The 26714-nt window shown below is 43.4% G+C and overlaps 6 protein-coding genes and 3 non-coding genes across 11 annotated transcripts; 4 read left to right on the top strand and 5 right to left on the bottom strand.

The window, feature by feature from the left end:
* Window positions 1-130: 130 nt before the first annotated feature.
* Window positions 131-5051, bottom strand: daglb (diacylglycerol lipase, beta). Its single transcript, XM_061264921.1, has 15 exons — window positions 4420-5051; window positions 4185-4336; window positions 3915-4089; window positions 3590-3857; window positions 3408-3530; window positions 3206-3333; window positions 3014-3140; window positions 2846-2929; window positions 2660-2737; window positions 2501-2581; window positions 2250-2377; window positions 2002-2070; window positions 1640-1712; window positions 1312-1565; window positions 131-1088 (listed from the first exon to the last, which is right to left on the bottom strand). Exons 1-15 carry the CDS (start codon window positions 4512-4514, stop codon window positions 893-895), a joined length of 2031 nt encoding a protein of 676 aa, XP_061120905.1. The 5' UTR covers window positions 4515-5051; the 3' UTR covers window positions 131-892.
* Window positions 5052-5245: 194 nt separating this feature from the next.
* Window positions 5246-5317, top strand: trnaq-cug (transfer RNA glutamine (anticodon CUG)). Its single transcript has one exon. It is a non-coding gene; the product is annotated as a tRNA-Gln (tRNA).
* A 64-nt stretch (window positions 5318-5381) lies between these two features.
* On the top strand, window positions 5382-6547 carry mrpl58 (mitochondrial ribosomal protein L58). Of its 2 annotated transcripts, none has more exons than XM_061264925.1 (6): window positions 5382-5645; window positions 5720-5744; window positions 5820-5879; window positions 5951-6033; window positions 6099-6268; window positions 6351-6547. In XM_061264925.1, exons 1-6 carry the CDS (start codon window positions 5481-5483, stop codon window positions 6472-6474), a joined length of 627 nt encoding a protein of 208 aa, XP_061120909.1. In that variant the 5' UTR covers window positions 5382-5480; the 3' UTR covers window positions 6475-6547. The 2 variants fall into 2 exon arrangements, with proteins under 2 accessions (XP_061120909.1, XP_061120910.1); XM_061264926.1 differs by having other exon boundaries at window positions 5412-5645; window positions 6390-6547.
* A 363-nt stretch (window positions 6548-6910) lies between these two features.
* Window positions 6911-6982, bottom strand: trnam-cau (transfer RNA methionine (anticodon CAU)). The gene has a single exon. It is a non-coding gene; the product is annotated as a tRNA-Met (tRNA).
* A 141-nt stretch (window positions 6983-7123) lies between these two features.
* On the bottom strand, window positions 7124-7196 carry trnar-ucg (transfer RNA arginine (anticodon UCG)). The gene has a single exon. It is a non-coding gene; the product is annotated as a tRNA-Arg (tRNA).
* A 572-nt stretch (window positions 7197-7768) lies between these two features.
* Window positions 7769-16192, bottom strand: LOC133142779 (cerebellar degeneration-related protein 2-like). The gene is made up of 7 exons (XM_061264290.1): window positions 15900-16192; window positions 14375-14487; window positions 14146-14294; window positions 13802-13966; window positions 13517-13724; window positions 12950-13454; window positions 7769-9515 (listed from the first exon to the last, which is right to left on the bottom strand). Exons 1-7 carry the CDS (start codon window positions 15976-15978, stop codon window positions 9247-9249), a joined length of 1488 nt encoding a protein of 495 aa, XP_061120274.1. The 5' UTR covers window positions 15979-16192; the 3' UTR covers window positions 7769-9246.
* A 438-nt stretch (window positions 16193-16630) lies between these two features.
* On the top strand, window positions 16631-19311 carry zgc:171971 (uncharacterized protein LOC569690 homolog). 2 transcript variants are annotated; one of them, XM_061264756.1, is made up of 8 exons: window positions 16634-17282; window positions 17348-17394; window positions 17589-17743; window positions 17803-17927; window positions 18032-18107; window positions 18175-18398; window positions 18462-18614; window positions 18687-19311. In XM_061264756.1, the coding sequence occupies exons 1-8, from the start codon at window positions 17088-17090 to the stop codon at window positions 18798-18800; spliced, it is 1089 nt and encodes a 362-aa protein (XP_061120740.1). In that variant the 5' UTR covers window positions 16634-17087; the 3' UTR covers window positions 18801-19311. The 2 variants fall into 2 exon arrangements, with proteins under 2 accessions (XP_061120738.1, XP_061120740.1); XM_061264754.1 differs by having other exon boundaries at window positions 16631-17282; window positions 18175-18614.
* An 88-nt stretch (window positions 19312-19399) lies between these two features.
* Window positions 19400-21610, bottom strand: tfam (transcription factor A, mitochondrial). Its single transcript, XM_061264757.1, has 7 exons — window positions 21361-21610; window positions 20926-21062; window positions 20755-20825; window positions 20432-20581; window positions 20223-20318; window positions 20028-20084; window positions 19400-19938 (listed from the first exon to the last, which is right to left on the bottom strand). The coding sequence occupies exons 1-7, from the start codon at window positions 21444-21446 to the stop codon at window positions 19678-19680; spliced, it is 858 nt and encodes a 285-aa protein (XP_061120741.1). The 5' UTR covers window positions 21447-21610; the 3' UTR covers window positions 19400-19677.
* A 374-nt stretch (window positions 21611-21984) lies between these two features.
* On the top strand, window positions 21985-26541 carry naglu (N-acetylglucosaminidase, alpha). Its single transcript, XM_061265074.1, has 6 exons — window positions 21985-22491; window positions 23469-23616; window positions 23679-23825; window positions 24003-24088; window positions 24486-24742; window positions 25198-26541. Exons 1-6 carry the CDS (start codon window positions 22079-22081, stop codon window positions 26409-26411), a joined length of 2265 nt encoding a protein of 754 aa, XP_061121058.1. The 5' UTR covers window positions 21985-22078; the 3' UTR covers window positions 26412-26541.
* Window positions 26542-26714: the final 173 nt, after the last annotated feature.

Here is a 26714-nt window from a genome sequence, read left to right as displayed (position 1 = left end):
TCGTGGAAACATTTGGGCCTCCCTCCACCCCATTGACTCACAGGCTTCACTTATTCAAATGGAATGACTTCTTTTTCAAATGTTCTCATTGCTGCTATTTCAAAAGTTGCTAATACAATACTGGATGTCGTTACACTCCACAAAAGCTTTTATTCTCATCATGAAATTCAATATATATTCGGACGGTGAGTGCATCAGCTGATTCAAAACTTAACTCTGCATGCTTTATGGGAGGGGAAAGAAAGTTTGCACCGATTTGAACAGCTCCTGTATTTGCACCAACATATGGAGAAATTCTGAGCTCCATTCAGAAAGTGGTTGCCTTTTTCTCTTTAAACAATTGGACATACTCGTTTCCCATAAAGCACAGGCACTGCTCACCCCGACGTCTCGAAACAAAAAAAACACGAACCACTGTACATTGTACAAAGACGCAACGTTTACACAATCGGACAAAAGTTACTCCCGTGACATCCTTGATCAGTCCGACCGCTGAGGAAGACAAGTGGTTACTTTGAGCGTGAAGCTGGGGCAGTGTCCAGCAACAATACGTCACACACACACAAACATACTTTCGACCATATATACCGTACAAACGTGTCAAATATTGTACACAAAGCACATTCAGAATCCATGCCATTTAAACTCGCACAGTATGACAAATCACAGAATTGAAACATTATGGTAAAATGATTAAAAGTGCAAAGGGAAAATAAAATTAAAATCCAATGTGCCTTTCTTAAACCTGTCAATTTTTACTGAAGCTACAATGGCGTTTCCACGAGTCTGTTGCTAAAAGTGCAAAACTATTTTGGCATAGGAACGCACGCGGAGAGAGCCAAATACCTTTTTTGCCAAAGAAGTGGGATTTTGGTCTGCTTTTGAAGTACATTCAGACAACGTTGTGCCGGTTGTGGTTTGAGGACGACGGGCAGAGCGAGTAGGGTTTTTCGCTCGTCAGACCCTTGAGCGCTCCAAGCACAGCATCGGGCATGTGATCTGCGAGCATCCTGGGGCTGATCAAAATACTCCTGAACGCCATTGCGTCCGACCACTCGGCGCGGTATCGAACCTGGGATATGCAAGACCTGGGAGAAAAAGGAAAATATTTTTCTGACGTTACAAAGTTTCATGTTAGTGCAGCTACTGCATTTTTTGTACTGGTAAGTTGGCGCCCTCTGCTGGTCAGCAAAAGAAACACTACCAATAATATTCAGTTAACACATTTGTTTTGAAGCTTTCATTTTAGTTTCTTGAACTTTTACGTGCAATATGAAATGTACTTTTTAGAAAAGAAATCTAGCGGCAAACCTGCGTGTGGGCCCATCTTCAATCATATGTAGAACACGTCCAGGGAGGAAGAGAGGCATGTGCGGCGCCGTATGGAGAGGCGAGTCGTCCGACGCCAGGCTTTGGTATGATGACGAATGGCGGATCAAAAGGGATTCTTCGCCGAGCAGAGGAAGACTGAGCTCCTCTTCCCTCCGGTTCTCCATTTCAGAGGGAAAGTCATCTGGGTTCCCACCAAACAATTCGTACCAGCATCCCTGCAAAAGGATGCGGTACTGCGACACACACATGGAAAAAAACTGAGATTCACGTACGACTCATCGTAAATCATGCTCGAAAGGGTTCTTACTTTGGGTTTATTGCAATTTGAGACAATCTTGAGTATTTTTCGTTTCAGATCCTCCATATTGGGAAGGCTCAATCTATGGAAAACAGACAATATGATTTCACGAGAGACAATTGCTGTATGTGAAAGGCACGGAAAAAAGTTAGTTGTCTTTGTCTCTACGTACGCAGGGCAGTGCTAAATATAGTCTGCATTACACACGAGTCTATAAAAGTCCAAACACCACAGCGAGGTCATTTCGGAAAACGACATCACGCAAACTCATTTTATCTTCCGTGACACGCACTCCACCCACATTTTGCTGTGACCCATTGAAAAATGATTCAAGCAAAACCGGACTAACTTATCAAAGTAAAAAGCCTTACCGTGGAACCAGGTCTTTCCCCAGTACAACAGAGACCACAAAGTCCTTGGAATAATCAGCTAAGGCTTTGCTGTACATGAAATAAAGACAGAATATATTTAGCTCTCCTGAACAAAAACTGTCTTATTTTTAATTCCAAAAAACAACAAATTAAAAAAAAGTGGATACTTGGAACTGGAAAACAAAATGCCCACTTTATTTTATGATAATGCTCATTCATACTTTCACAATTAGTTCAGCCAGTTTTACCTTAGGAGTCCCCCTGGTGGAGAAAAGGCGTAGCACTTAAGGGTGGGGAAGGACTTGCGCAATAGGATGGCAAGCACCGCAGCTGCACCCGCACCCAGGCTGTGACCAGTAATGACCAGTTTGTACTCCTGCAAAACAACAAAACGCATCCAAACGACTTTGTGTTGGGGCCAGAAGAAATATTCCGTACCGATAAATACAATGATGATTTAGAAATTGTAAGAAATAAGGGAGACTTTTCCCGCACTCACTGGCACGATGGAAAATGCTTGGTTCAGGATTCCATCGTTGACCACCTTCTTGTAAATGTAAGATGCGGCCTGGCTGATGCCCTGCAGGATGCATTCAGAAAATGTCAAACAAAAAAAAAGAAAGAACAAAAGAAAGAACTTTGTAATGGGGGAACGTGCCTTATGAGCGTAGCAGGCTCCGGTCACGCCATCAATGGGCAAGTTCTCACATTCAACGGAAAGATCTGTCAGGACATCCTTTAGGGAACACATTGGGTTCATACCCTCCATTATTTTGAAGTGACTACTTTTTATTATTTGCCCTTTATCCATACTGAAATGAATAGCGGCAAAATAAAAACCTACCTTTAAAGACAATGTTCCTCTGACAGCCACGAGAATGGACTCCCGCTCGTGATCCAGAGCCACAAAGAAAGGGATCTCGTAGATCTAAAGCACAACGTTTGTTTCGATGGCAACCATTTCGATGACGGACGTGCATTCGCACGTTTCAGAACAAGGAAGTGAAAGTACCTGATTGTGGAAGCTGACGTGAATGAAGTCCCGGTATTGCAATCCGGTACTGTGCAGAATGGAAGAAAAATGACAGCCGAGGTGGTCTCCCCCGACAATGTCATCCTCTGCGCCGCGGCTTCTACAGCTGACACGCAAATATCTTTTTTTAGAAATACTAGACCCTTATGAATGAACTAAACCGAACCATACCAGTCTCCGCTAAGTTTGCAGGGCCCGGTGAGAAGGTTGGAGTAAATGTACAAAGGCCAGCCGTAGGCCGCGGCAGCAAAATGCATACAGTGGACGGCTTTCTCCAACTCGGACTCGAGATCTTCTTCCTTTAAATTTGAGTTAATATGCTTAACGTCGTAACAGAACAATGTCATTCAAGCAGGATACAACCAGAACTTACGATGGGGGAAGATGGACTGTGATCAATCGTGATGTCTGGATCTCTGCTTCGCTCCATCTTGTCCTGTTCCTGATGCAGCAAAGCCAAACCGGCAGCAATGTCACTGGGAACCAAGTCCGTGTCCTGCAACACACACCTCATTCAATACAGGGGTCAAAGGACGATTAGGAGACGGGCCTTACGGAGAAGAAGCCGCTGACGAGCTGCGAGATGCTGGAGAAGGCCGCTCTGTTGTTTTCGTCCTGCGGCAGGCAACAGCACAAAAGTCGGAGCCTGCTCTCCCACACCTTGACGGCGAGCGACCGCGCCGTGGAGAGGAACTGAGTTCCACCGCCGCTCTCCAAGTGGCGCACGCCGATGGGCTCCATGGCAGCGGCGGAAGGCCGAGGATTGCCCAGCGGATCAAAGACGAAAACGACGCCCAGAGCCGTCAAGAGGAGGATGATCCAACTATAAGAAGAGAAATGCTGTCAAAAAGGCAACAGGATGAGATGATTTCCATCCCACCTGGCAACCACTGCTGCGATGACAGCCCCCACGGTTGCCGGATCACAACCTTTGCCATCGTCAGACACCCACACAGCCCCCAGACAGGCCCACACTAGCTCAGGGACGTAAAGAAGAGCCCGTAGGTACACCAGGGTGGGCATGGAGCGCCTTGACCCAGGGTTTGTTATGGTACCTGAAAACACAAATGATGGGATTCATGAAACAACAGAGAAACCAATCTCCTGCACTACCACATTAACAACGGGTTGTTCTAATGCTGAGGCTTACCTTGAGCACTGACATATACAATGGCACATAGTGACAAAATGATCAGTGCCAGCACCACTAAGAGTCCAATCAGGTAGATGTGAAGAACACCTTTCCCGTTACAATCAAAATGACCCTTGTGATAAGAATACAGGATGATGGTGCCAATCCACCTAAATGAAAACAGAGAGACACGTGACATTTAGCATTTCAAAGATTTACTTGACTTGATAATAAATAATTTACTCATACATACCAAAGTAAGCGGATGAAGAGTTCGAATGCTCCAGGGAAAACAAGATCATCACTGGCGATTCCCCACCGACGACCAAAAACCACCATACCAGGCATTTTGGGATTAAAATGAAGAAATGTTGACCAAGCTCGATAATCTATTCAACGGGCGCTTCGGATCGTTCATGACTCCACTTCCTGAAAGCAATTTAGTGTCGCCATTGTGCCTTCCCTACGTTGCAACATTATAGCTTGAGATTCCTGTCTCGACACGCCATTTCAGAATAACAGGTCTTGAGTGTTTACCAATATAATGACAGCCAAAACGACGTTCCTCTAAACATTACTACTCACTGCGTGCTAAACTGACATTAAATAATGTCATTAAGGCGCTTAAGGTAGTCCGTGGAATTGTTTATGTTACGTGACTAGCTTCTTATCTTCTAATGTTAGATACAAATACGTCACTACAAGATCATGATTTAAATCGGTCATAAAACTGTTCATTTAGACGTTTTCCAAACATATTAATCCATCACACTAACAACGGATTTGTATCGAGAAAGTAATTGCGAATAATTGTAAAATAGAGACTTGTTTTGCCCCTAGCCTGTGTCCACCCGGGTGTAGCAACCCTGTGCAACAGATCGTAATTATTGGTTCCGCTTAGGGCTTTTTCTTTTGGTAACGCAAATGAATATTGCGCGTATTCATATAAATCAGTGTTATTTATTTTGTCAAATTTGTTTATTTCAGTTCAGAAATTTAGCTGGAAGGGGGGGGGGGGATATCAGCTAATATCTATCTATATCTCATATAAAGCAAATTATGTGAAACCGCTGCATGTCGGTTCCATGGTGTAATGGTTAGCACTCTGGACTCTGAATCCAGCGATCCGAGTTCAAATCTCGGTGGAACCTGTCTTTTTGATAAATATAACATTCATGTAGTTTACTATTGCTGCTCCGGATAAAGAAAATATCCCCATTTATAGGATGTCGTCTTTTCATTCCTCCAGTTTTGTGGAAAGGGACAACGCCTCTCCACGCCGTATTTCGTCATTTCCAGTGACGTCAAGACATCATGGCGGCGCATATGGCTCGATACTATATTTCTCTCCGCGGTAATATACTCGCTCGTTTAATCGTATCTCCGCATGCAGTAAAACCTTGGTGCGTTCGGACTAGTCAACTCAACAGTCTGCAGCCGAGCGCTGGTTATGCAAATCGCGGGCCAGATAACGAGCAGGTTAGTAGTCGCATGATGATTGTTACACTATGAGATACTAAGATATTTATTTTTACCTTTTTTTTTTTTTTTAGGATGTCCAAGTACACGTTCCAGTAGGTAAAAATCTATTTTAAAAACTAGTCTGTATAGTCAATTTTTCATGCATTGTTGTTAACACTTTCTCCTCTTTAGACCGCCTAACAGTGTCTTACAGTAGGAGCAGTGGCCCTGGGGGTCAGCATGTCAACAAAGGTCAACTCCCTGACAAACTAATCACGCTGGATTTTGTGTTCCAAACTGACAATGCTAATTCCAACCCGCAGTCAACACAAAAACAGAGATCAGATTTCACGTGTTAACTGCAGACTGGATCCCAGAAGGTGTGCGACAGAAAATCATGGAAAAAGTAAGTTGAAGAACACTAACCTTGCTTATTTGTATTCAAGCAAACATTCCCGCTTTGCGATCCAGAACCAAAATCGAATCAACAAGGCTGGCGAGTTGATGGTCACCTCAGAGCTGAGTAGGAGCCAGCAGAGGAACTACGGCGACTGCATACGGAAGATCTCAGCCATCATTGCTGAAGCCAGCGTGAAGCCACACGAGCCAACGGCGGAAGATATCGCCCTCAGGAACTCAAGGTAAGGATTTCACACCTTATATAATGTCCATATTTGTTGATTGAAAAATCAACAAAGATGTTTGGTGGTTCTTTTTTTTGAGCGGGGCCTGCCTCTTGGATGGGGGAAATGGTTTTTTCAGGCTAGACAAGAGAAACAAGGAGCGACTCAGACAGAAGAAGATCCATTCGGCTATCAAACAGAGCAGGCGACTGGAGTTTGATTAATGTTTCAGCTTTCAGTTTAATGTATTTATTCTGTTTTCTTTGTAATAAAATCATTTTGAAAAATCCACCTCAATTCACTGCCTCAACATTCTGTGACCATGGATTCAAAACTGTGAGGAACCTTAATGTAAGTAAATACTGCACCCTACTGGGGAGCCAAATGCATTACATGACACTGATATCTACTAAGGCTAATAATTATTTAGCAGGTGATGCACAGACTTTAGCATGATTTACGAACTTGAGCAGAATCTAAATCATGTTTTTAATGTAATGAATTACTACTGAACTGCATTGTCATAAAGCTAGTATGCTATTTTTAATGTTAGCCAAAATGTTCATTTAACACAACTACCGATCAGTAAGTGGAGTATCTTTATTATGGACCGAACAATGTTGTGAAATCCTGTTCCGAAATAAAAAAAAAAAAACCTTCTAGCAGAGGATGGTTTCGATCCATCGACCTCTGGGTTATGGGCCCAGCACGCTTCCGCTGCGCCACTCTGCTGTATGCGACATCACGATCCCTACGGTTTTATGTAGCAAGCACTCGCAGAATATGTTGAAATATTGTCATAAATAAAAATCAGTTCCATCTTGAAAGTTGAAAACACAATCAAAAGTGTCTTTGATCAACGAAACAAAAGTTCGACCACGAAGGGACTCGAACCCTCAATCTTCTGATCCGAAGTCAGACGCCTTATCCATTAGGCCACGCGGTCACGGCAAAATGAGTCGTTTATATTTTATATAAAGTATATAACGTGGATACCTGCTGAAGTTCCAAACGGTTTTAGCTATGTAGCTACAGAAAATGCACGGATAAATAATCCTCCTAGCCATGACGGTAGCTGTAAATAGAAAATAGGCCTTACTTTGTGCACATTTTGGGAGCTGCAGTGTGGTACGGCTTGGTCGGAGGACGCCATGTTGTGCTAGGAGGCGTGCGTATTTACTTTATGAGCACCTAACTCGTTTCAATTAAGTGCAAAGTGCAATTAATTCGTCTCAAACTGTTCAAAAATATTTATATTATATGATTATTTATTGTGTGTGTATGCAAACAACAAGGATGTGCACTGAGTGAAATAAGTGATTGTTTTAATTTAGTTGTTTTAGTTTCAACAACTTGTTAAAGTCACTTAACTAAAACAAACAACAGGAAATTGATGTCAATCATTTAGTTGTCATTAAACTTTGAATGGGGTCAAATTGACCCTCAAGAAAATCGGAGGGCATTTTGTATCTTCATACGACTTTCAATTTCTTACTGGAAAACATGAATAACAATGACTGCAGAGTAAGGCTTTATTATCATAGTTTTTTTGTTGAGACAGTTGCTGAATCCAAAATATGAGTCACAATCATAATACAGCGTGATTAAATGAATAGTAAACGATGAAATGACACCGTATTAGTAAAAAAATAAATATACAGAGGTACACTTACTCTCTCCCACAAGCAAAGAGGCACAAAACGATTCCAAGTGCAAAAGATGAAACAAAAACACTGATAAAAGCTCGTAGTAATATTTCTTTCAATGCATTCCAACTGGCTTTTGCTTCAAATGCACTTGATACATCACAGTCATTCTGTCTTATTTATTCATATCCTCTGACATTATCCCGGAAATTTATATTGAAAAAAAATTCTGTCCTTCACAACTTCTCATCGCGCACCCTTAAAATGCTTTAAAAAAAAAAACATTCATAAAGCAATCGCAAAAAGGCATTTAATCATGAAAACGTTTGGAACGGTTAGAGTCAGTCAAGTAGGCTGCAAGTGAAGGACAAAGCCTTGGTCTCAACATGCCTATAATTACTAAATAGGTTGTTCAATGAAATACCATAATAAGATGTGATGAAACCACAAAAAAAAAAAAAAAATGCACAAAACAAACCATGCCAGTTACGACCTGTGGCAACCCTGTTGGGGCAAGCCTGATGACTTAAGCAAAGATTAAATGTGCTTAACCTGCACAATAAGAACAAGAATTCCACATGACTAAGAGTGATGTCATAATTGACAAATAAAACATAAAAGCTTATTCATACATACATTAAAAAAAAAAAAAAATAGCACCATAGGGTGAACATAAAGCAATGTTATTTTTAAAGAAATGTTCCTAGATTCCATTATTTCAAATACAACATGGTTTAACGTAGTACTAATATTTCCATGTGTATTCATGTCCGTTATATAGTTATAGAATGCGCTATAAGGGTGCCTTCGTTTACATTTTGAGAACATCGTGCGGCGTACCCGGAAGTCGTGCTCATTTCCTGCCATGCTGACTGTTTTTCATTTCTTCAATATCATTCGATTTCATTTGACTGTGTTCTATATTGTGTGCCATTCCATTTTTCCTAATATTATTTTGCTCTTAGAATTGCGTAGCATTATCAAAATTTCTTTTCTCAGTGATTGAGGTAAGAAACATCACGCTAAGATTCTGACCTATGATCCAAAGTTCTGCCTTGGTGGAGGTTTTTTTTTTTACCCCCATTTGAAATGTATTCTAAAGCAAGATGGACTTTTGGATTTGATTTGAATAATGGAGGATGGACGTTTCACAGCGCGGAAGCACAAACTACCGCTACTCTAAAAGCGGACACCTACCGTAATTTTCGGACTATAAGTCGTGTGGTTTTTTTCCTAGTATGGGTGGGGGGGGGGGGGTGACTTATACTCCGGAGCGACTTATATACATGTATATGGTTTTTTTTCACTTTTTTGGGCATTTTATGGCGGGTGCGACTTATAGTCCAAAACTTACGGTAAGTATTTACTCGGTTTGCCCGATTTGCTGGATTTGCTAGATTTTGTCGATTTGGATGATTTAATATCCATTTTGGTCTTCTGGATCCGAGAGAATATCTCCTTGAAGAGAGCCTTGTACTCTGGAGCGTTCTGCCCCAGACGCTTATCCACCGCCTCCACCTGCTTGCCAATCATCTCCATGGCTTCCGGTGTGGACGGCGACTGGGTGGGAGTGGGTGGAGGAGCAGGGGCGTGGCCCATAGCGCAGTCTTTCATGGAAGGTGTAGTGTCGTGATAATTAGACACTACCCCTTTAAGAGACGGAGGAAGTGAGAGGGCATAAAACAGAGAGCGGGAGAGTTGTAATAAAACAGAACGAGCGAGGAGTCAATGTTGCACTACCTGTAACTATGAATGAAAGTTATTAAAGCTTCAACTTCAAAGATCTAAACTGAGAGGACATCCAGTTTCTACAATGGCGACGAGGATATTGCGCGACTGACGTAAATGGATCCCCGCGACGGAGTTTCTACCGCTCACAACTGTTAGCCTGCTGGAGCGCAGGATAGCCGCTTTGCTGGTGACGGTCTCGTGAGTAAACGGCCGTATGGCGGACGTAGTTTGATGCTGGAATATCTCCGGTACGAAGCTGTTTTACTATCTGGCCTCGCATCTTAAGAAAGAAGACGCCATCGTCTAGCTAATGACGCTCGCACTATAGTCGGGAGAGACGTGCTATTGCCTATCGCAGACGAAGGGGCTAGCAACGGCTACACACGTGGACGTGACTGGACGGTGGTATTCCTGTGGGAAGACAAAGAAAACGCTGTCGAACAAACCCTATTGTGACAATGGCGGGTGTGGCTGGATTACCCGCATTCCCCCTTTTTGATGTACACGCAGAGTCGGCTTCCCTTTCCCTGAAATGGACGAAGTGGATGAGGAGATTTGAGACATTTCTCACGGCGGCTGCCATAACTGATAAAACAAGAAAAAAGGCTATGCTTCTGTACTACGCTGGGGAACAAGTGCAGGATATCTTTGAGACTTTTCCTGAAAGAGGCCAACCAGGTGATTTCGATAAGGCGGTACAACTGCTCACCGAATATTTCAGTCCAAGTCATAATGTAGAATATGAAATCTATGTATTTAGACAATCAAAACAAAACCCAGGTGAAACTGTTGATGCTTTTCACACCAGACTGAGACAGCTATCTCAGAATTGTGAATTCACTAATGTAGACAAGGAAATTAAGTCTCAGATAATACTCTGCTGCACATCATCACGTCTCAGGAGAAGGGCACTGAGAGACCCGGACATGACTCTGAAAGGTCTATTGGATCTGGCCCGAGCTTTCGAGACATCGGAACTTCAGGCGTCTGGCATTGAAAACAATCGAGATACTGGACATGTTGCAGCCATGCTCTATTCAAGACGCAGAGGATGGGACACCTCTAAACGCCGTATGGAAAACATGGACCGTAGAGATCAGCCAGGGATGAAATGTAGGAATTGTGGAGGTGCGTTTCCTCATCAGGGTGGTCAGGCAGCATGTCCAGCGAAAGGTCTACAGTGTCGGACATGTGGAAAATTCAACCATTTCGCCCGCTGCTGTCTCTCCGGCCCTGGCATGAAGGTGAAACACCGTCAACATGGACAGAAAATGGAACCGACACAGAGCGCACAAGAGGTGTCGTGGCCTAACAGGCGCAGACAAATCAAAACTATTGTTGCTGACGGTGCTGACACCGCGCCCATAAGTCATCTCGCGGCTGATGACTCGAGCACGGATGATGAGTACATCTTTGTCACTAGAGCTGCGGAGGGGAGAAAACCACCAGTGAGGTCAGTCATGGTAGCTGGTGAATACATTGATGTTCTTGTTGATTCGGGAGCCTCAGCTGATCTCCTGGATCGAAGAGCCTACGGCGCGTTGAAAACGAAACTCAAACTGGAGCAGTCAAGCAAAAGGATATACCCTTATGGTACAAACGTTCCCCTTTCCCTTCGTGGTAAGGTCACCACAACAGTCTCTGCCAATGGGAGAACAGCTCAGGCAGCATTCTACGTTGTTGATGGAGACCACGGCTCGCTGCTGGGCCATGACACTGCAACTAAACTAGGTCTCATACAGGTGCAACCTTACAAGCTCAAAATTGTTCACAAACCTGGAAGATCAAACTCGGCAGACTACGTGTCACGCCATCCACAAACACTTCACACGCCCAGTATCACAGATGACGTGGACACTGGAATGCATGTCTCCGTCATTGCTACACATGCAGTACCCAAGACTGTGCATCAACCGCTGCGAATGTCTGAACTCCCACAGGGGCCTTGGGAGGATGTTGCAGTGGACTTCTGTGGCCCCTTTCCTTCAGGTGACTACCTGTTAGTCCTCATGGATGAGTGTTCGAGGTTTCCCTTTGTGGAGATTATGCCATCTACATCGGCATGCAGACTCATCCCTGTCATGGACAAAATCTTTTCGACAGTGGGAATCCCAAAAGTGGTGAGAAGCGGTAATGGGCCCCCATTCTCGAGCAAGGCTTTTTCGGACTTTGCAAGATACCTTGGATTCCACCACAGGAAGGTAACCCCCTACTGGCCACAGGCCGACACTGCAGTTGAAAGGTTCAACAGGACTCTGACCAAAGCGATCCACACAGCTACGCTGGAAGGCAAGCCGTGGAAGCAAGAGCTGTACAAGTTCCTCAGGGACTACAGGGCAACACCTCATCATACCACCAACCGGCCTCCGGCTGAGGTGTTCTATGGTCGGCCCATAAGTATAAAGCTGCCGTCCATCTCTCATCCCCCCAGTGATGATGATCTCCGTCGGACAGATGGATTGAGGAAGGACAAAATGAAGAAGTATGCGGACGAAAGGAGGAACGCATCACACTCTGTGCTCAAGGAGGGTGATGTTGTCCTAATACAACAGAGGAAGACGGGAAAACTTGTGACGCCCTTCAACCCAAACCCCTACAAAGTCATCGCAGTGAACGGAACGATGGTCACTGCACAGAGACAGGACCACAGACTCACAAGACATAGATCGCACTTCAAACTCTTGAAGCACAAACCGGAAGTCCCATTCACAACAGGAGACGGTGATAACTGTGATGACGACAGTGTTAATGGACAAGCAGGTGATCCCGAACACGTTAACCTTGAAACCAGGAGGCGACGCCCTGTGAGGGTAAACAGACGACCGCCTCAGACTCATCACTGAGATATAGCAAAGGCCATAGAGTGATGAGACACTGACAAATTCTCGCCACCGTTATGTTTGTTATCGACACAAGAGTAATGTGTGTTCAGTACTGCTCAGAGATGTTAAGCTTAGTTATTTGTTAAAGTGTTTGTATATCTGATTTTGAATTCATAGTATAATACGGAATCACAATTTTACATGACTGTATTTTGGAAACCACTTTATTTCAATTGTACATTCTGTCAGGGTAAGTAAAGCTGAAACTAAGGAAGGACATTTCATTTAAAAGAAAAGGAGAGATGTAGTGTCGTGATAATTAGACACTACCCCTTTAAGAGACGGAGGAAGTGAGAGGGCATAAAACAGAGAGCGGGAGAGTTGTAATAAAACAGAACGAGCGAGGAGTCAATGTTGCACTACCTGTAACTATGAATGAAAGTTATTAAAGCTTCAACTTCAAAGATCTAAACTGAGAGGACATCCAGTTTCTACAGAAGGGTCTCGGGAAACGGGGCGGGACGTCTGGACGCCGGCGTGGCAAAGGCTTTCCTCGTGGCGTCGGCATTTTCCCAGCAGCTCCTCGTATTTTTCCAGTAAGGCGTGGTACTGCTCGTCCACCTCCCTGAGGATGGACATCCCTCTCTTCCTCACGCTGTTGGCGTGAAGCGCGTAGCTTCCTCTTCTGCGGCCAGACGCATCCCGCGCCACCATGGCGTTGAGTGCCGTGTCGCTACAGCTTTTTCTCACCGGGTTTGATTCGGGGAGAGCCTCCCCGTTCACGCCGCTTCCGCCCTCCGCCTCCTCCCGAACGCCTCCTCCCGTCTCGCCGACCTCTTCCTCCAAGAAAGTGTCGGTCTCCGGGGTGCGATTGAGGACAGTCTGGGTCAAGGTGACGCCGTCGTCCTCGTTCCCGAGAAGGAAAGTCCGGCTGCGGCGTAGCTGCTGTAGCTCTTGTAGCTCCACCTCCAATTCCCGCACCCTGGCTTGGCAACTCTCAGCATCCTTGGATAAAAAAAATAACGTGTAAGATGGTGGTAAGGTCCAAAATATCGTGCGACAATCACCTGAACGCGTGTTTGCAGACGCGAGAAGTCCGTAAGGAGAAGATGGCACTCCTTCTCCACACATTCTCTGCGTCCTCGCTCGGCCCGGATAGCCGTTCGCAAAGCTGACACGGCTTCTCTCAGGTGCTTGTTCTCCTCTTCGAAGGGCTGACGCTTGGGCTCCAAAGTAAAACTTTCGGCCCTGCCCACCACAAACTCGTCTTCGTACCTGACGCGGTTAAAGTAGAAGAACAAACGCGGGTTGGTGGGAACCAGCCGACTGGTCCGGTAGTGAGCCGAGCATACCTGGGTGCTGTGCAAAGTTCCCTCAGACAAGGGAAGGAGTGGATGGTCTTGCGTCGTTCCCTCTTCTCCCTTTTGACTCGGAGTTGTTCCACGGAGCGCAACTGCTCCACCTGGCCTGAAAGGGTCTCCACCTGGTTCTGTAATGTCTCAATGGTCCCGGTCAACCTGATCCAAAAGGCAGGACATTGAAATAAAATGAAATAAAATGAAATAAAATGAAATGAAATGAAATAAAATGAAATGAAATGAAATGAAATGAAATGAAATGAAATGAAATAAAATAAAATGAAATGAAATAAAATAAAATAAAATAAAATAAAATAAAATAAAATAAAATAAAATACCTCTCTATCTTTTGCTGTGAGGCTTTCCCGTCAGTCAAGAGTGTTTGGTTGGTGTGTTCGAGTTCCCTCGCCGTACCATCCAGTTGCTCGTACACTTTGGCGTGCTGTTCATTCATCTCTCGAAGGACCTCCAGCTGTTTTGACAGGTACTGTCCGATAAACACATACACAGTTGATTTTTTATTCATTTGATCTATAGCAGATCTATTGCAGTCGCTGTTGATCCCACCTCAATTTCGTGCACTTGCTCTTCATTGGTTATGTACATCTGCTGCAAGGAGTCCTCCAGCTCCTTGTTCCTCTCCAGCAAGGTCTTTCCTAGCTCTGCAGCCAGGTGGAGGTCTATAAATGGGAAAGATTAAGATCATGGTGGAATAAATAAATGATCTAGGACCTCAATCAAGTCATTGAAAGCCCTAAAAGTCAAACTTATTTGCATCTCTCCATTTGTTCATTTCTCTTTAGAGAGGCAGAAAGCAAAAAAGACAAAAGAGGAAGCAGACCAATCGATACTAATAATTGCATTAGAAAAGATTGCCATCGACATACACACACACTCCAGATAGGCTTGAAGCATAAAATGTCCCATTGCGTCATGCTCAAATTCATTTCCTGCTAATTCCTGCGATTTAATATCTTAATATAAAAAAAAAAATGCTGAGTTATGCATAACGTGTGTTTCTAGTCCCTGTTAGTTTCTTCCAAAGGCAATATGACTACGTGTCACCCCAGTGACTGGAATGTGGAAAACAAGACTTCTTCTGTTCCCCCTCTCCTGTGTTGCAGGCTTTCATTTTGTTTTATAGATAAACAATTCTATATCTGCATATTTCAGATAAGTACAGTGAGCGCTACATACGTAAACACTTAGCACTAACAGAGCCCAGGAGGCCACTCATTTGATTGAAAGCAAAGCCCATTCTTCCCATTTGCTTCCTGGAATTCGTCCAGGAGGGAAAACACAATAGGCCCAAACAAAGATGCATGCAAATGTTGTTTTCCTGCTGTAACGTGAGCTACGCTAACATCAGGAATTCCAATGGCTCACACTATTCCAAGTTTAGCTACTTTGAACTTCACACATGCACAGTCATTTGTGCAGTGTGTTGAGCCAAAGTAAGACAAATCCATACTATGGCACGGATTGTCTGCATCAGCACAAGTTCACCTTCAGGAATATATTATTCGGATGAATGAGCAACAAAAAGGAGATTGGAAATGAGCTAAGTGGGGTTCAGCATTGTCATTGGTGTTCAACAGCAAGTTTTAAGTTTTAAAGATGGCTTACCTAAATGTATTTTTCATGCTAATTTCCAAATATCTTTCATTTTATTTCAAGCACAGATTTATACAATGCATCATTTATAGCTATGAAACCTGTTGCTGAACATATCCCCTAATTTATAAATATGACTTGTTAATAAATGATGATAATTATTAGGATCAAAATCAAGGGCAGACACTAATAAAGTAGAAGATACTGAAATTCCTCATTTGCAGCTGAGCAAATGCTCTGCTTCAGTGCTTTGTTATGGGAAAACCACTGGGTGCTTTTAAAACATGTTTAGGATTTAACTAAACAATTCTTGACTATGCCCACTAAGAAGTAGAATGCGTGTGCATGACATTGAGCCTTTGTAATGCGAGTGCCAAGGAGAAATGTCACCGAGCCGAGCCGAGCCGAGCCGGTGCGGCGGCCAGCCGGCTGCAGCCGCTTCTTGCTAGGATGCTGCGACCAAGGAGGAGGATCTTACCTTGCTCCAAGTCCCGCTGGTCGTACCAAGGCTCTTCTTCCTCGGTAACGAATTCGTCCATCGTGGCTGAGTTTAGCATGGGTGAAGACAATAGACAGCGACGAGACGAGATCCCTCTTAATTCTGCAAGACTTGCAGCCAGGCAGGGCTGCAGCCTTTGTGGATGTTGCTATTTGCTTCCTCCGTCACTCCCTCGATCTTTTCTCTTCCTCTCATCCCCCACTGCCCATCCCGATGTGTGCCGCTGCTCCTGCTGCTCCTGCTGCTGCTGCTGCAGCAGAGACGTGGCAGTGATGTTGCAAGATGAACACTTCCTGTCATTGCGCTCAGGCCAGCCTCCACTTAGTTTTCGAACGTCACTTTATACTCTGCATTACGGTAAGGCACTGAGAATTCAATAAAAAAACGTCTAAATATAGAGACATAGATGACCGTAAATTAAGTGATGACCAAGGATTTTTTTTTTATAAAAAAACATCCATCTGGTATTATTGAAACAATAGTCATGCATAAATGTTTTATTTTATTTTAGAACGCAACGTCGGCTCTTAATACAACTTCCGGTGCGGCCCCTGGACAGCCTTGACTTATTTTTTTTTCTTTACAGATCATGTACATCAATTTAATATTGCTAATAATAATTGACGTTATAGCTTAATTAAACCTGTGTGTCCAGTAAATATAATCAACATTATTTCTATGCAAAGGAATCTTTAACACAATGCTGCCCTCTTGTGGCTGTCGTCGGGTATTGTCCTTATAAGACAACAACAGGGAGGTAAACACGACAGGAGTAGGTGCTAATAGAAATAAGCACTTTTCTTTCTGCGACCGCAAGCGACTCCTATGGGAGCAGGACCAGACCCTGGGCAGAAGAAAAAGAGACACAAGGCGGAAGGGAAATCTCACATACCACCGACCCACCCGCGACAACAACCGGAGTTTCAATTTTCGAATGGAAGTCATCGGCCGGAAGTTGTAGCATTGGGATTTGCTTTGAGCCTTTTTTGTCTTCACCATCACTTGGCTATCATCATCTCGTAAAAGTGCATTTCAAAACGTTTTAACTTTGAAGATCTCAATCATGTGAAAACGAAAGCAGCCATTTGCAGAAATAAGAACATCGTAGATTCACTTTCAAATCAAAAGGAGATGCGAAATGCCATCCTTGCAGACATAAGGTCTTGAATGATGGAAAAGAAGGAAGCAGAAGAGGTTCCTTGTTGTTCTGGTACTAACAGTAGGGCTAGTTTGAGTCTTCCTGCGAGCAGAGGACTGTACGGACTCGGTCTCGGTTGCATCCCTTGCCCAACAGCACCTCGAAGACTGCCATCTCTCCGAAATAGGGATCTGACACTTGGAGGTGCCCTGAAGAAAACAAAGGTAGACTTCAACCTATGGATTTACATACGGTTGTTTAATGTCACTTTTTTCTCTTTTCTCCCAAGAAAACATTTGAGCCAAACGTCAATGCTGTGAGGAAAAGCAAAGATGAGTAAGTGGTCATCCTTCAAGATTGCTATCGTCGAACTTTGGTGTGTTCTGTAAAAAATATATATATATGAATAATACATTTTGATTATTTTTTGGAGTATATTTAGAATCAGTGCCAAAAACAAACCTAGAAATGTTGACCTCCATCTCAAAAATGGTTGACCTTTAACCTGCTTCAAAACCACATCATTCCAGATTCAAGGAAGAGATTCAAGTGACGCCCAAAAGAGAGAGGAAACAGAGGGATGCTAAAAGAAGAGAGAGCAGAAGCAGGAGGAAAGAGAAACCACAGACCATCCAGTCTCACTCCATCTTTGAACAGGGTCCTGCTGACACACCGCGCAAAACAGGTGCTTGTCCATTGCCACGTTGCGTCTTTGCTGCACCTTACACAATTGTCATCTTGCAGGGTCCTGGGGTGCTGCTGCACAAGTGTGTGACACCACCAAATCTCCTATCAAAGCTATCAAAGAGGAGCCGCAAGACTATGATGAAGATGAAGATGAACTACTCCGAATACTGCAAAGAGATGATGTGAGTTCAATCCCAGCAAATGCGAAACTCACGGGAGTGATTTTGTAAATCCCATTTTGAATTCTCCACCTCAACATTGTTCATTATTGTCTGTGCTTCACCAGTTCATCTGCGATCCAACGTTGAAGAATGACGCCAAGCTGAGACCGATCCAGTTACCTTTGTGTCAGACGAGCACATGTAAGAAAAGCCACCTCGAGAGAAACATTGTTGACCTTCATCATTTGATCCAGCTCTTGTTTTAAAGCAAGCCAAGAGAAACGTCTTCTGGAATCGCCATCCAGCGGACTTAAAACAGAATATAAAGGGGAGCGGCCATCTTTGGTGGAGATCCTGCACGGTCTCTGCCTGTCTGGAGAGGAGGAGCTCTTCTTCATGCAGTTACCTGACTGTATGCCCGTGAGAGCACAAAAAAGTGAAGCGACGTTTCAGAAAGCCAAGGAGAAGAAGCCTCCGCATGAGAAAGCACAAGTGAGTCAACAACGTGCATTTCAATTCATAGAAAGGGATCCATCGTTTGCCGTGTCTCTCCAGGAGTCTCCTTCGGTGAAGAGCTCACCTGGGCTGGCAGAATTCTCCGAGGGATTTCTGGGGAAACTCCAAATACGGAAGTCCGGAAAGGTGGAGATGAAGCTGGGCGATATTGTCATGGACATCACGAATGGATCTGCTTTGTCATTCCTTCAGGTACATACATTTGTATGTTGTTGTTTTTTTGACAGTCAGGGAAGTCATATGAATTTTTTTTCTTTTCTTCAGCAACTGGTGTCTGTGAATGTGTCCGGCGGTAAGACAGGAGACATGACGGTGTTAGGAAACATCAACCATAAATTGGTGGTATCTCCAAATTTCCAAACTTTATTGGAACAATGACCGCAACAGCAACAAGGATCCTGATCATCTCACCAGCAGATGATGATGATGAGAGCATGAGGGTTTTATTGATGTCGTTTTGCATTGCTCTATTAGGCAGCTAATAAGCCCGGAGTGCTAACTTGAATAAACGATCGTCAGTTATATCCTGTTTCCAATATTTATTATTGACATGTTATAAATGTTTCAAAAAATCTTTCATATGCTCAAATGTATTTTCTTATCATTCCAATTTGTATCTTTTAGTAATCGACTTACTACCAATACACATTTGGAAGTTGTTTAGCTGTGAGCTAGTATTATTCCACTGCTTTTTACTGATAAAGTTTTTGCCATGATATCGTTTTCAATCCCAGTTTGGAAGTTACGGAGGTCAAAATGTTTGTATGGTGAATGCTCCTTTTTTTTTTTGTAAATATTTTTGTCCCATATTGAAATGTTTTGTATATATTCTGCTCATGTTGAACAGTTTAAGTTGTGCACTTCATAAATATTGTTTGTAGATTTCCTGCCGGAGAATTCCTTTTCGTGTTCTTCTGATCGTCCCCCTTTTTTCTCAATGCTGGTGTCAGGTCGAGGTCGTTTGGCATAACACAAAGTGGATATGATTCTTTTATTAAAAAAAAAAATACAAAAGGACGGTGATGCTAATAATGTATAAATCCTAAGAGTATATTCTAAATAAGCGTGACTATATATCACAGAAAGTGAAGCCTGTACGGCAAGAAAGTGGGAGATGTTTACAGCCTTTAATTTCTGCTGAACCTCAACAATTTTTCTGCAACTCCAAATCCGAGGAGAAACCAACAAAACACAGACCTGTGTTCGTCGTAGTCTAGAACACTTGGAACATGAGCTTCCGCTAAAAAACAAAGATTTAAGTCTTTTTTGTCTTTTTGGCAGCGTTTGCAACTGTGCTTTTTGTCTTCTTAGCAGTTCTTGACTTGGCTTTGGGGGTTAGCTTCTGGACTTTCTTTTTTATCTTGGCCTTTTCAGCTTCTGCAGCCTGTCGCTTCTGGCTCGAGATAGTCTTGTCTCTGAGCAGGTCATTTCGTCCAATCTCCATCATGTGCTCTTCCCATGACTTGATCTCGTTCTTGTAGCGGATTTTATCGTCCTCAGCCAGCTGTGTATAGACCTGGAACAAATGGACGGTTTGATACATTTTGTGCATAAAGGTATTCAATATTTAGGCTGATGACTATTTTTAGAATCAATAAGGCCCACCTGCTTCTGATTTCCGAAAAGCTTCCTCCAATCATCATACAGAGCTTTCATCTTTGCCTAGAATAAAACACATGAAATCTAGTTAGACAATACAAATTCATCATGACGTGGTGGGAGGTTACAAAAAAAATAATAAGTAAGTTTGAGAGAGCTCATTTAGGGATGCACACAAATAAAATTGTCGGTAATACTAACCTGTGTGTTTTCTCCTTTGGCTTCCTCAAAATGTTCGGACATATAGATGTTGAATGCCGAGCGAGGACGTTTTGGCTTGCCCATCGTGGTTGCTTCCTAAATCACATGAAAAATATTGAAAAGTCATCTTTATTGTTCTTCTTGCTGACTGACATCTCAGGTCACAAGCAATCACGGCTCATGACTTTTCCTCTTCTCGATTCCCTTACCCTCTTTTTGCGGATGGCCTTCCTCCTGGCCAACCTGTCCTTCTTCTCGATGACTTGCTGCTCGATCTGCGCTGGGGTCAACTGGTCCTTGTAGCGCTGTAGCTCTTTCTTAAACTGTTCATTGTCCCGCAGGAATGCATCTTCGTACGGCTTCATGGAAAATATCAATCGGGTCATTTAGCATGACGTCAACTGACTTTCACATTTCGACTGTGTTGGGGCTGAACAATTTCCAAATCTATATCTAATAAAATATGATGCCCGCCCATGAAGAGATGACTTTCAACGTTTCCAATTCCACCGTGGCGATTAAGATGAAATACCTGCTTTTGCTCTGGTTTCATGACTCTCCATTCCTGGGCGATCTTGCTGACGATATTGATTATTTTGACGTCTAAAGAAAACAAGATTATAATCAGCGTAGGCTTTGAGAAAAGATGCTCATGATGTCAGAGCTGCTCATGAGTGAGATGATTGGAGATGAATATGCTTACCTGGGTTCTGACTTGCAAGGATTGGCTTCTGCTGCATGACGTATCTCATGTATCCATTGAGAGGCTTCTTTGGACGCTCACTGGCTTGGGTGGACAAGCATTTCACTTGGTTCCTGTATGAAGTACGGACGACGACTCTGATAGAGCAAAAATACAAATATTACTATCTTGCATTTACTGGAATTGCTGTAAACAATCACAGTGCAGCTCAGACACTGCTATGGACTTCCTGGCTAATGCATTTGGATCATTCAAGTGTTATTGTGCAAATGACCCCCACAACCAAGAAATTATGAAGTTTCCCTTATGGTATCATTTCAAATAGTTTCGGATTAGTTCTTACTAATATGTAAGCATTGCCAAATACTGCACTAATCATGCAACAACAACAAAAAGCTACTCGAGTGCAAATTTAGTTGAAGCAAAGTTATCTACCTTGCAAGAGTGTTTGTGCAAGTGAAGAAATTGAAGGACTTGGCCAGAAGACTGACACTTGCGGTCACTAAACCGAACGGGGCCATGCCGGCGTTGTTTGCACCTAAAATGACGTCGGGTGGATCAATAAAAAATCGAGACCAAAAAAGTCCACAACGATTCTATAATCATACATGCAATATCCTTCAGTCCTGCACACATGCAGCGCAACAACCTGCAGCTAAAGGCGCCTTTAGTCACCCCCGTTGGATTATGGGTATTAATAAAACATTTGTTAGCGCCACCGTCTGGACTGGAAGATAAAACAAATCAGTGGACCCTCGCTTTTCGCCTATGATAATTATTATAGAATTATGATAAATGCTTCTTTTATGACTAAATAATACATCCATACATTTTTATTTAAATTTATTTTCCACAACACATTGTACCAACCAAGTATTTGTTTTATTAAAATAGCATCTCAATGCCAGAAAATGACACGAATCCATTCAAGTTTAACAAATATAAGCAAGGTAAATATCATATAAAATGTTACGAACAACATTTTAAAAATAATAATAATACAGTAGACTCATTTTTGACAGAAAAAGCAAGAACGGTTCTGATTGGCTCGCAGTTCGTCGGGAACGCGACGCTTCCTGGTTAACTACAAATGGAGCCATCGCCCTGTTTTTAAACCTGAGCTGCGGTGGGAAATCTGGTCGAAGGGATCGCAATGTCCCCCACGAGGGATTGCAGCTTGGTCGTCGCCGTCGTGCTCTACCTGTGCGTGACCGCGACATGTACATTCCCATCTTTGGATCACTTAAAAGCGCAAGCCAGCGACAAGACACAGGGCAGAGCTGTGGTCGGGCTGCTGAGACGCCTGCTGGGGAACCGATCCACAGAGTTTATCATCATAGTTAATCGGAGCCTCTCCAACGATAGCCTCGATGTGTGTGAGCTCAAATCCACGAGAAACAACAAGATAGTCGTTACGGGCAACACTGGCGTGTCTGTGGCCTCGGGGCTTTACAACTATTTGAAGTATTTCTGCAATTGTCACGTTTCGTGGTCCGGTGATCAGCTGGATCTGCCCCGTCCTCTTCCGAAAGTCTCCGGTGTCCTCCGCATCAACACCCAGCACAGGTCAGTGACCCAAGCCAACACAACGACACGTGGGGACGGACGGACAAATGAAAAGTTGTGGCGATTCAAATTAGTTGCATGCATTGAGCTCGTGGCTTGTGTTCATCATTTGTAACAAGGGCTTACTTGGATTTGGTGTTGCTATTAACTGGCAAGGTTGTCGTAATTAACACATTTCAAGAAAATGTTTTTAAATAAAAAAGAATGAAACGGCATGTTTTCATCTTCATTCATTAATATTGGCTTTGGGGGGTTCATATAAAAAGTATGTCTTTATTTGACCTTTACGCAACACGTATTGACCTTTTTTTTTAAATCTTGATAGCAACACGTTTGATTGGTGTCACTGTCAGCTATATAATGGAAATATTTGCATTGTGCAGCCCATTGCAAGTGAGAACATAATAAAAAAAGACAATCGAGCATTGTAAGTCATTATGTTTCATTGTTTGCAAAGAAAACTTGCGGCAACAATGTCCTTTTTAAAAGGAGCATTTCTCTCAATTAACCGTTGTAAATTAGAGCCGCATCAGCTCACCCCAGTTATGTCATGTGCACAGATTGAAAAAGCCATGTGAAGCATGGCAAAGTGTGGCACTCTTTGTTTTTCCCATGACTGTATAATAGTCTATTAGACGGGTGTCGACTTGATGGTTTTCATTCCAGGCTTGTTAGGAATCTTGTTTGTCCTCAGGGAAGTTGGTTATAATGTGGTGTGTTATTAATCCATTATGTACCTTTTTGTTTTAAGGTCAAAGTTGAGTTGACTGGGTACTGGAAGGGAACTTAACATGTATGTTTGGCAATTTTCTGACAATTAAAAGCTAATTACTTACATTCTAGGTGTCTGGTGTTATGTCATTTAGGAATCATTTTCTCCATTTTTCTCAACTATTAGTAAAAAGAAACATTTCTGCATTCCAGTCCATGGAAACGGGATCCATGTTTCATCTTCATCCCATTTGGTCTGTGTCCAGGTTCCGCTACTATCAGAATGTCTGCACTGCAAGTTATTCGACTGTGTGGTGGGACTGGCCAAGGTGGGAGAGGGAGATTGACTGGATGGCACTTAATGGGATCAATCTTCCATTGGCTTTCACTGGTCAAGAGGCCCTGTGGCAAGAGGTAGGAGCAGAAATTCATCTGGGGCTCTTCAATGTCAAACGGTACCAAATGTTTGCTTTTAGGTTTACCGCGCTCTTGGTTTAAACCAATCGGAAGTGGAAGAATTCTTCGCCGGCCCGGCATTTCTGGCCTGGAACCGCATGGGAAACATGTTCAAGTTTGGTGGGCCTCTGCCGCAATCCTGGCATGTCAACCAGCTGACCCTCCAAGTACGGTGACCTTATCCCGTTCAATAAACATCAAATCCATGTGACGGATAAAAAGTTCAGTACAGGGTTAAAACTTATTGCTCTTACAGCTATGTTTGGAACTAAAATTTAACATACAACAACATCTATTGAGCTCATTGTGATTAAAATTCCTTATTATTATTATTTATTTTACAGTTTAAAATCTTGGCACGCATGAGATCATTTGGCATGATTCCAGTGCTGCCAGCCTTCTCTGGGAACATCCCCAAAGGAATCCTCAGGTTAATTTTTTTTCTGCCATTGCAAATAGTTCTTAGTACTATCATTGTTAATTTTTCTTATATACTGTAAAAAAAAAAAAATCAACATTTTTAAAAATACAAAAGTTATTTACCAGTGTTTTTGCACAGCCATTTGAAAAGGGGTGTGTAAACTTTTTATATGTTTTATCAAGCTGCTACTTGTGTATGTCCCCCCCCCCCCCCCCCCCCTCCCTTCTAGCATTGTTACTATAGTTGCTTTTTAGAAAAATAGTTGATTTGAGAAGTGGAAAACCCGCACATTTCAAAATAAAAGCATCCATTTCAGAATAAAAGCTTTGCATATTTATTCTATTTTCTTTTGACTTTCCCCAGCATGTTCTATAAGTTGTTAAAAGTCAATTTTTTTTAATTTCAGGTTGCATCCAGAGGCAAATGTAACAAGACTCGGGCCTTGGTCTCATTTCAACTGCAGCTTCTCCTGCTCCTATATCTTGGACCCGAGGGATCCGCTTTTCCTCCGGATTGGTTCCCTCTATCTCTCCCAGGTGATCAAACAATTTGGGAGCGATCACATCTACAACACGGACACCTTCAATGAGATGATTCCGCCCTCCTCGGACCCCGCTTACCTGTCAGCGGTCAGTCGAGCCGTCTTTGCCTCAATGACCGCCGGTGAGTTTTCACTTTTCTGTACACAAACCGTTATGGCGGTTTCGACCCGTAGGGCCACGTAAAACGTTATTGTAAAGAAAAAATGGAATTCTTTAAAAAGGGATGCAGCTATTACCGGTAGCCTGTGACCGAATAATATAATACAATTGATGAAGCGCTTTCACAACAACAAAACAATGTAAAACAGGTCATTTGGAACTTTATTTTGCTCAACCCAACTGGAACTTTGGAAAAACGGCTTTAGTTTGTGAACTTGAGCGCAACACTTTGTAAGATACTAGCCAATGTTAATTTGTTGTTATTTCCAAGTACACTTAATTGTCCCAGTTTGGGGACCCTTCAAAAAGTCCCCTACTGAGTTCAATATTTCACCCATGTTGTAGAACAGTCCCTTTCTTGTTCCTCATGTTTTTTTGTTTTTTTTAATGTGCGTTTGTCTCTCGCTCTGTCCATAGTCGATCCTCAGGCAGTTTGGCTGATGCAGGGTTGGTTGTTCTTTAGTGCTGGCGATTTCTGGAAGCCTGCCCAGATCCAGGCCCTACTACACGGCGTGCCGCTTGGACGGATGATCGTGCTGGATTTGTTTGCAGAGACGGAGCCAATTTTCTCCTACACTGAGTCTTTCTACGGCCAGCCTTTCATCTGGTGCATGCTGCAAAACTTTGGCGGCAACAGCGGTCTCTTTGGCACAGTTGAGAGTGTCAACTCGGGGCCCTTCAGAGCCTCGCGTTTCCCCAACTCCACCATGGTGGGCGTGGGGATGACACCCGAGGGCATCGAGCAGAATCCCGTCATGTACGAATTAATGAGCGAACTGGCGTGGCGCAAGGAGCCCGTCAACTTGGTCAAATGGGCGTCCCTGTACGCTCTGCGTCGTTACGGCACCACGCAAGAGAGTCTGATCGCCGCGTGGAGACTCCTGTTCTCCAGCGTCTACAACTGCACCGTGCCGCATTATCGAAATCATAACCACAGCCCTCTGGTGCGCCGGCCTTCGTTCCGACTTCAAACCGACCTTTGGTACGACCCTGGGGACTTGTTCAAAGCGTGGCAACTCCTCGTCCAAGCGGCGCCTTCCCTTATGTCCAAGGAAACGTTCCGGTACGATCTGGTCGATGTCACCCGGGAGGTCTTGCAAGTTCTAACCACCAAGTTTTACCTGGATATCGCAGATGCTTTTCATAAACAAAAGTTGCCGGAACTGCTGGTTTCAGCAGGGGTGCTCCTGTACGACCTTTTGCCAGAACTCAATCGTTTACTTTGCAGCGATGGGAATTTCCTCTTGGGAAAATGGCTGGAGCAGGCCAAATCTTTAGCTCTTGATGAGGAGGAGGCCCAGCTTTATGATATGAATGCCAGGAACCAGCTGACTTTGTGGGGCCCCAATGGTGAGATCCACGACTATGCCAGCAAGGAGTGGGGAGGCCTCGTGGAGGACTACTACGCCCAACGATGGGGCCTTTTTGTCCAAACACTGGTGGAGTGTCTGGACAGTGGACAGCCATTTAAGCAAGATGCCTTCAACCAGGCGGTCTTCCAGGTAGAAAAGGGATTTATTTATAATGGTCAAAAGTACCCCACAAAGCCTCAAGGTGACACGTACGAGATCACCCGTAGGATCTTCCTAAAGTATTACCCACTAGCCTTGAAAACCTTGAAAAGACTTTAATGATCAACAGAGACTACATAAAGGAAGAATGTGAAGAGGTGCCCCAAACTACTTTAAGAGAAAAATGATCAAACAAAAGAAATGTTTTATCGGACACAGAATCTAAAGAGAAATAAAATCTGTCAAATGATGACTTGACTGTAATTCACCAGGTTTTGGAATGCAAACATTTATTTAAAAGAAAATGAATTCATGTTTGATTCTGGCTATTAGGAAAGCAGGTCAAATGTAAACAAGTATGCATTCCAGAGATGACAGTTCGTTAGGGAGGGGGGGAGTGCTTTTCACGGCTGCCGTAAAGGA

The sequence above is a fragment of the Syngnathus typhle genome, linkage group LG18 (genome assembly GCF_033458585.1).
Source record: "Syngnathus typhle isolate RoL2023-S1 ecotype Sweden linkage group LG18, RoL_Styp_1.0, whole genome shotgun sequence".
NCBI classification, from domain to species: Eukaryota; Metazoa; Chordata; class Actinopteri; order Syngnathiformes; family Syngnathidae; genus Syngnathus; species Syngnathus typhle.
The sequence above is the reverse complement of the archived record's forward strand: the minus strand, read 5'-3'. Positions and strand labels throughout refer to the sequence as shown.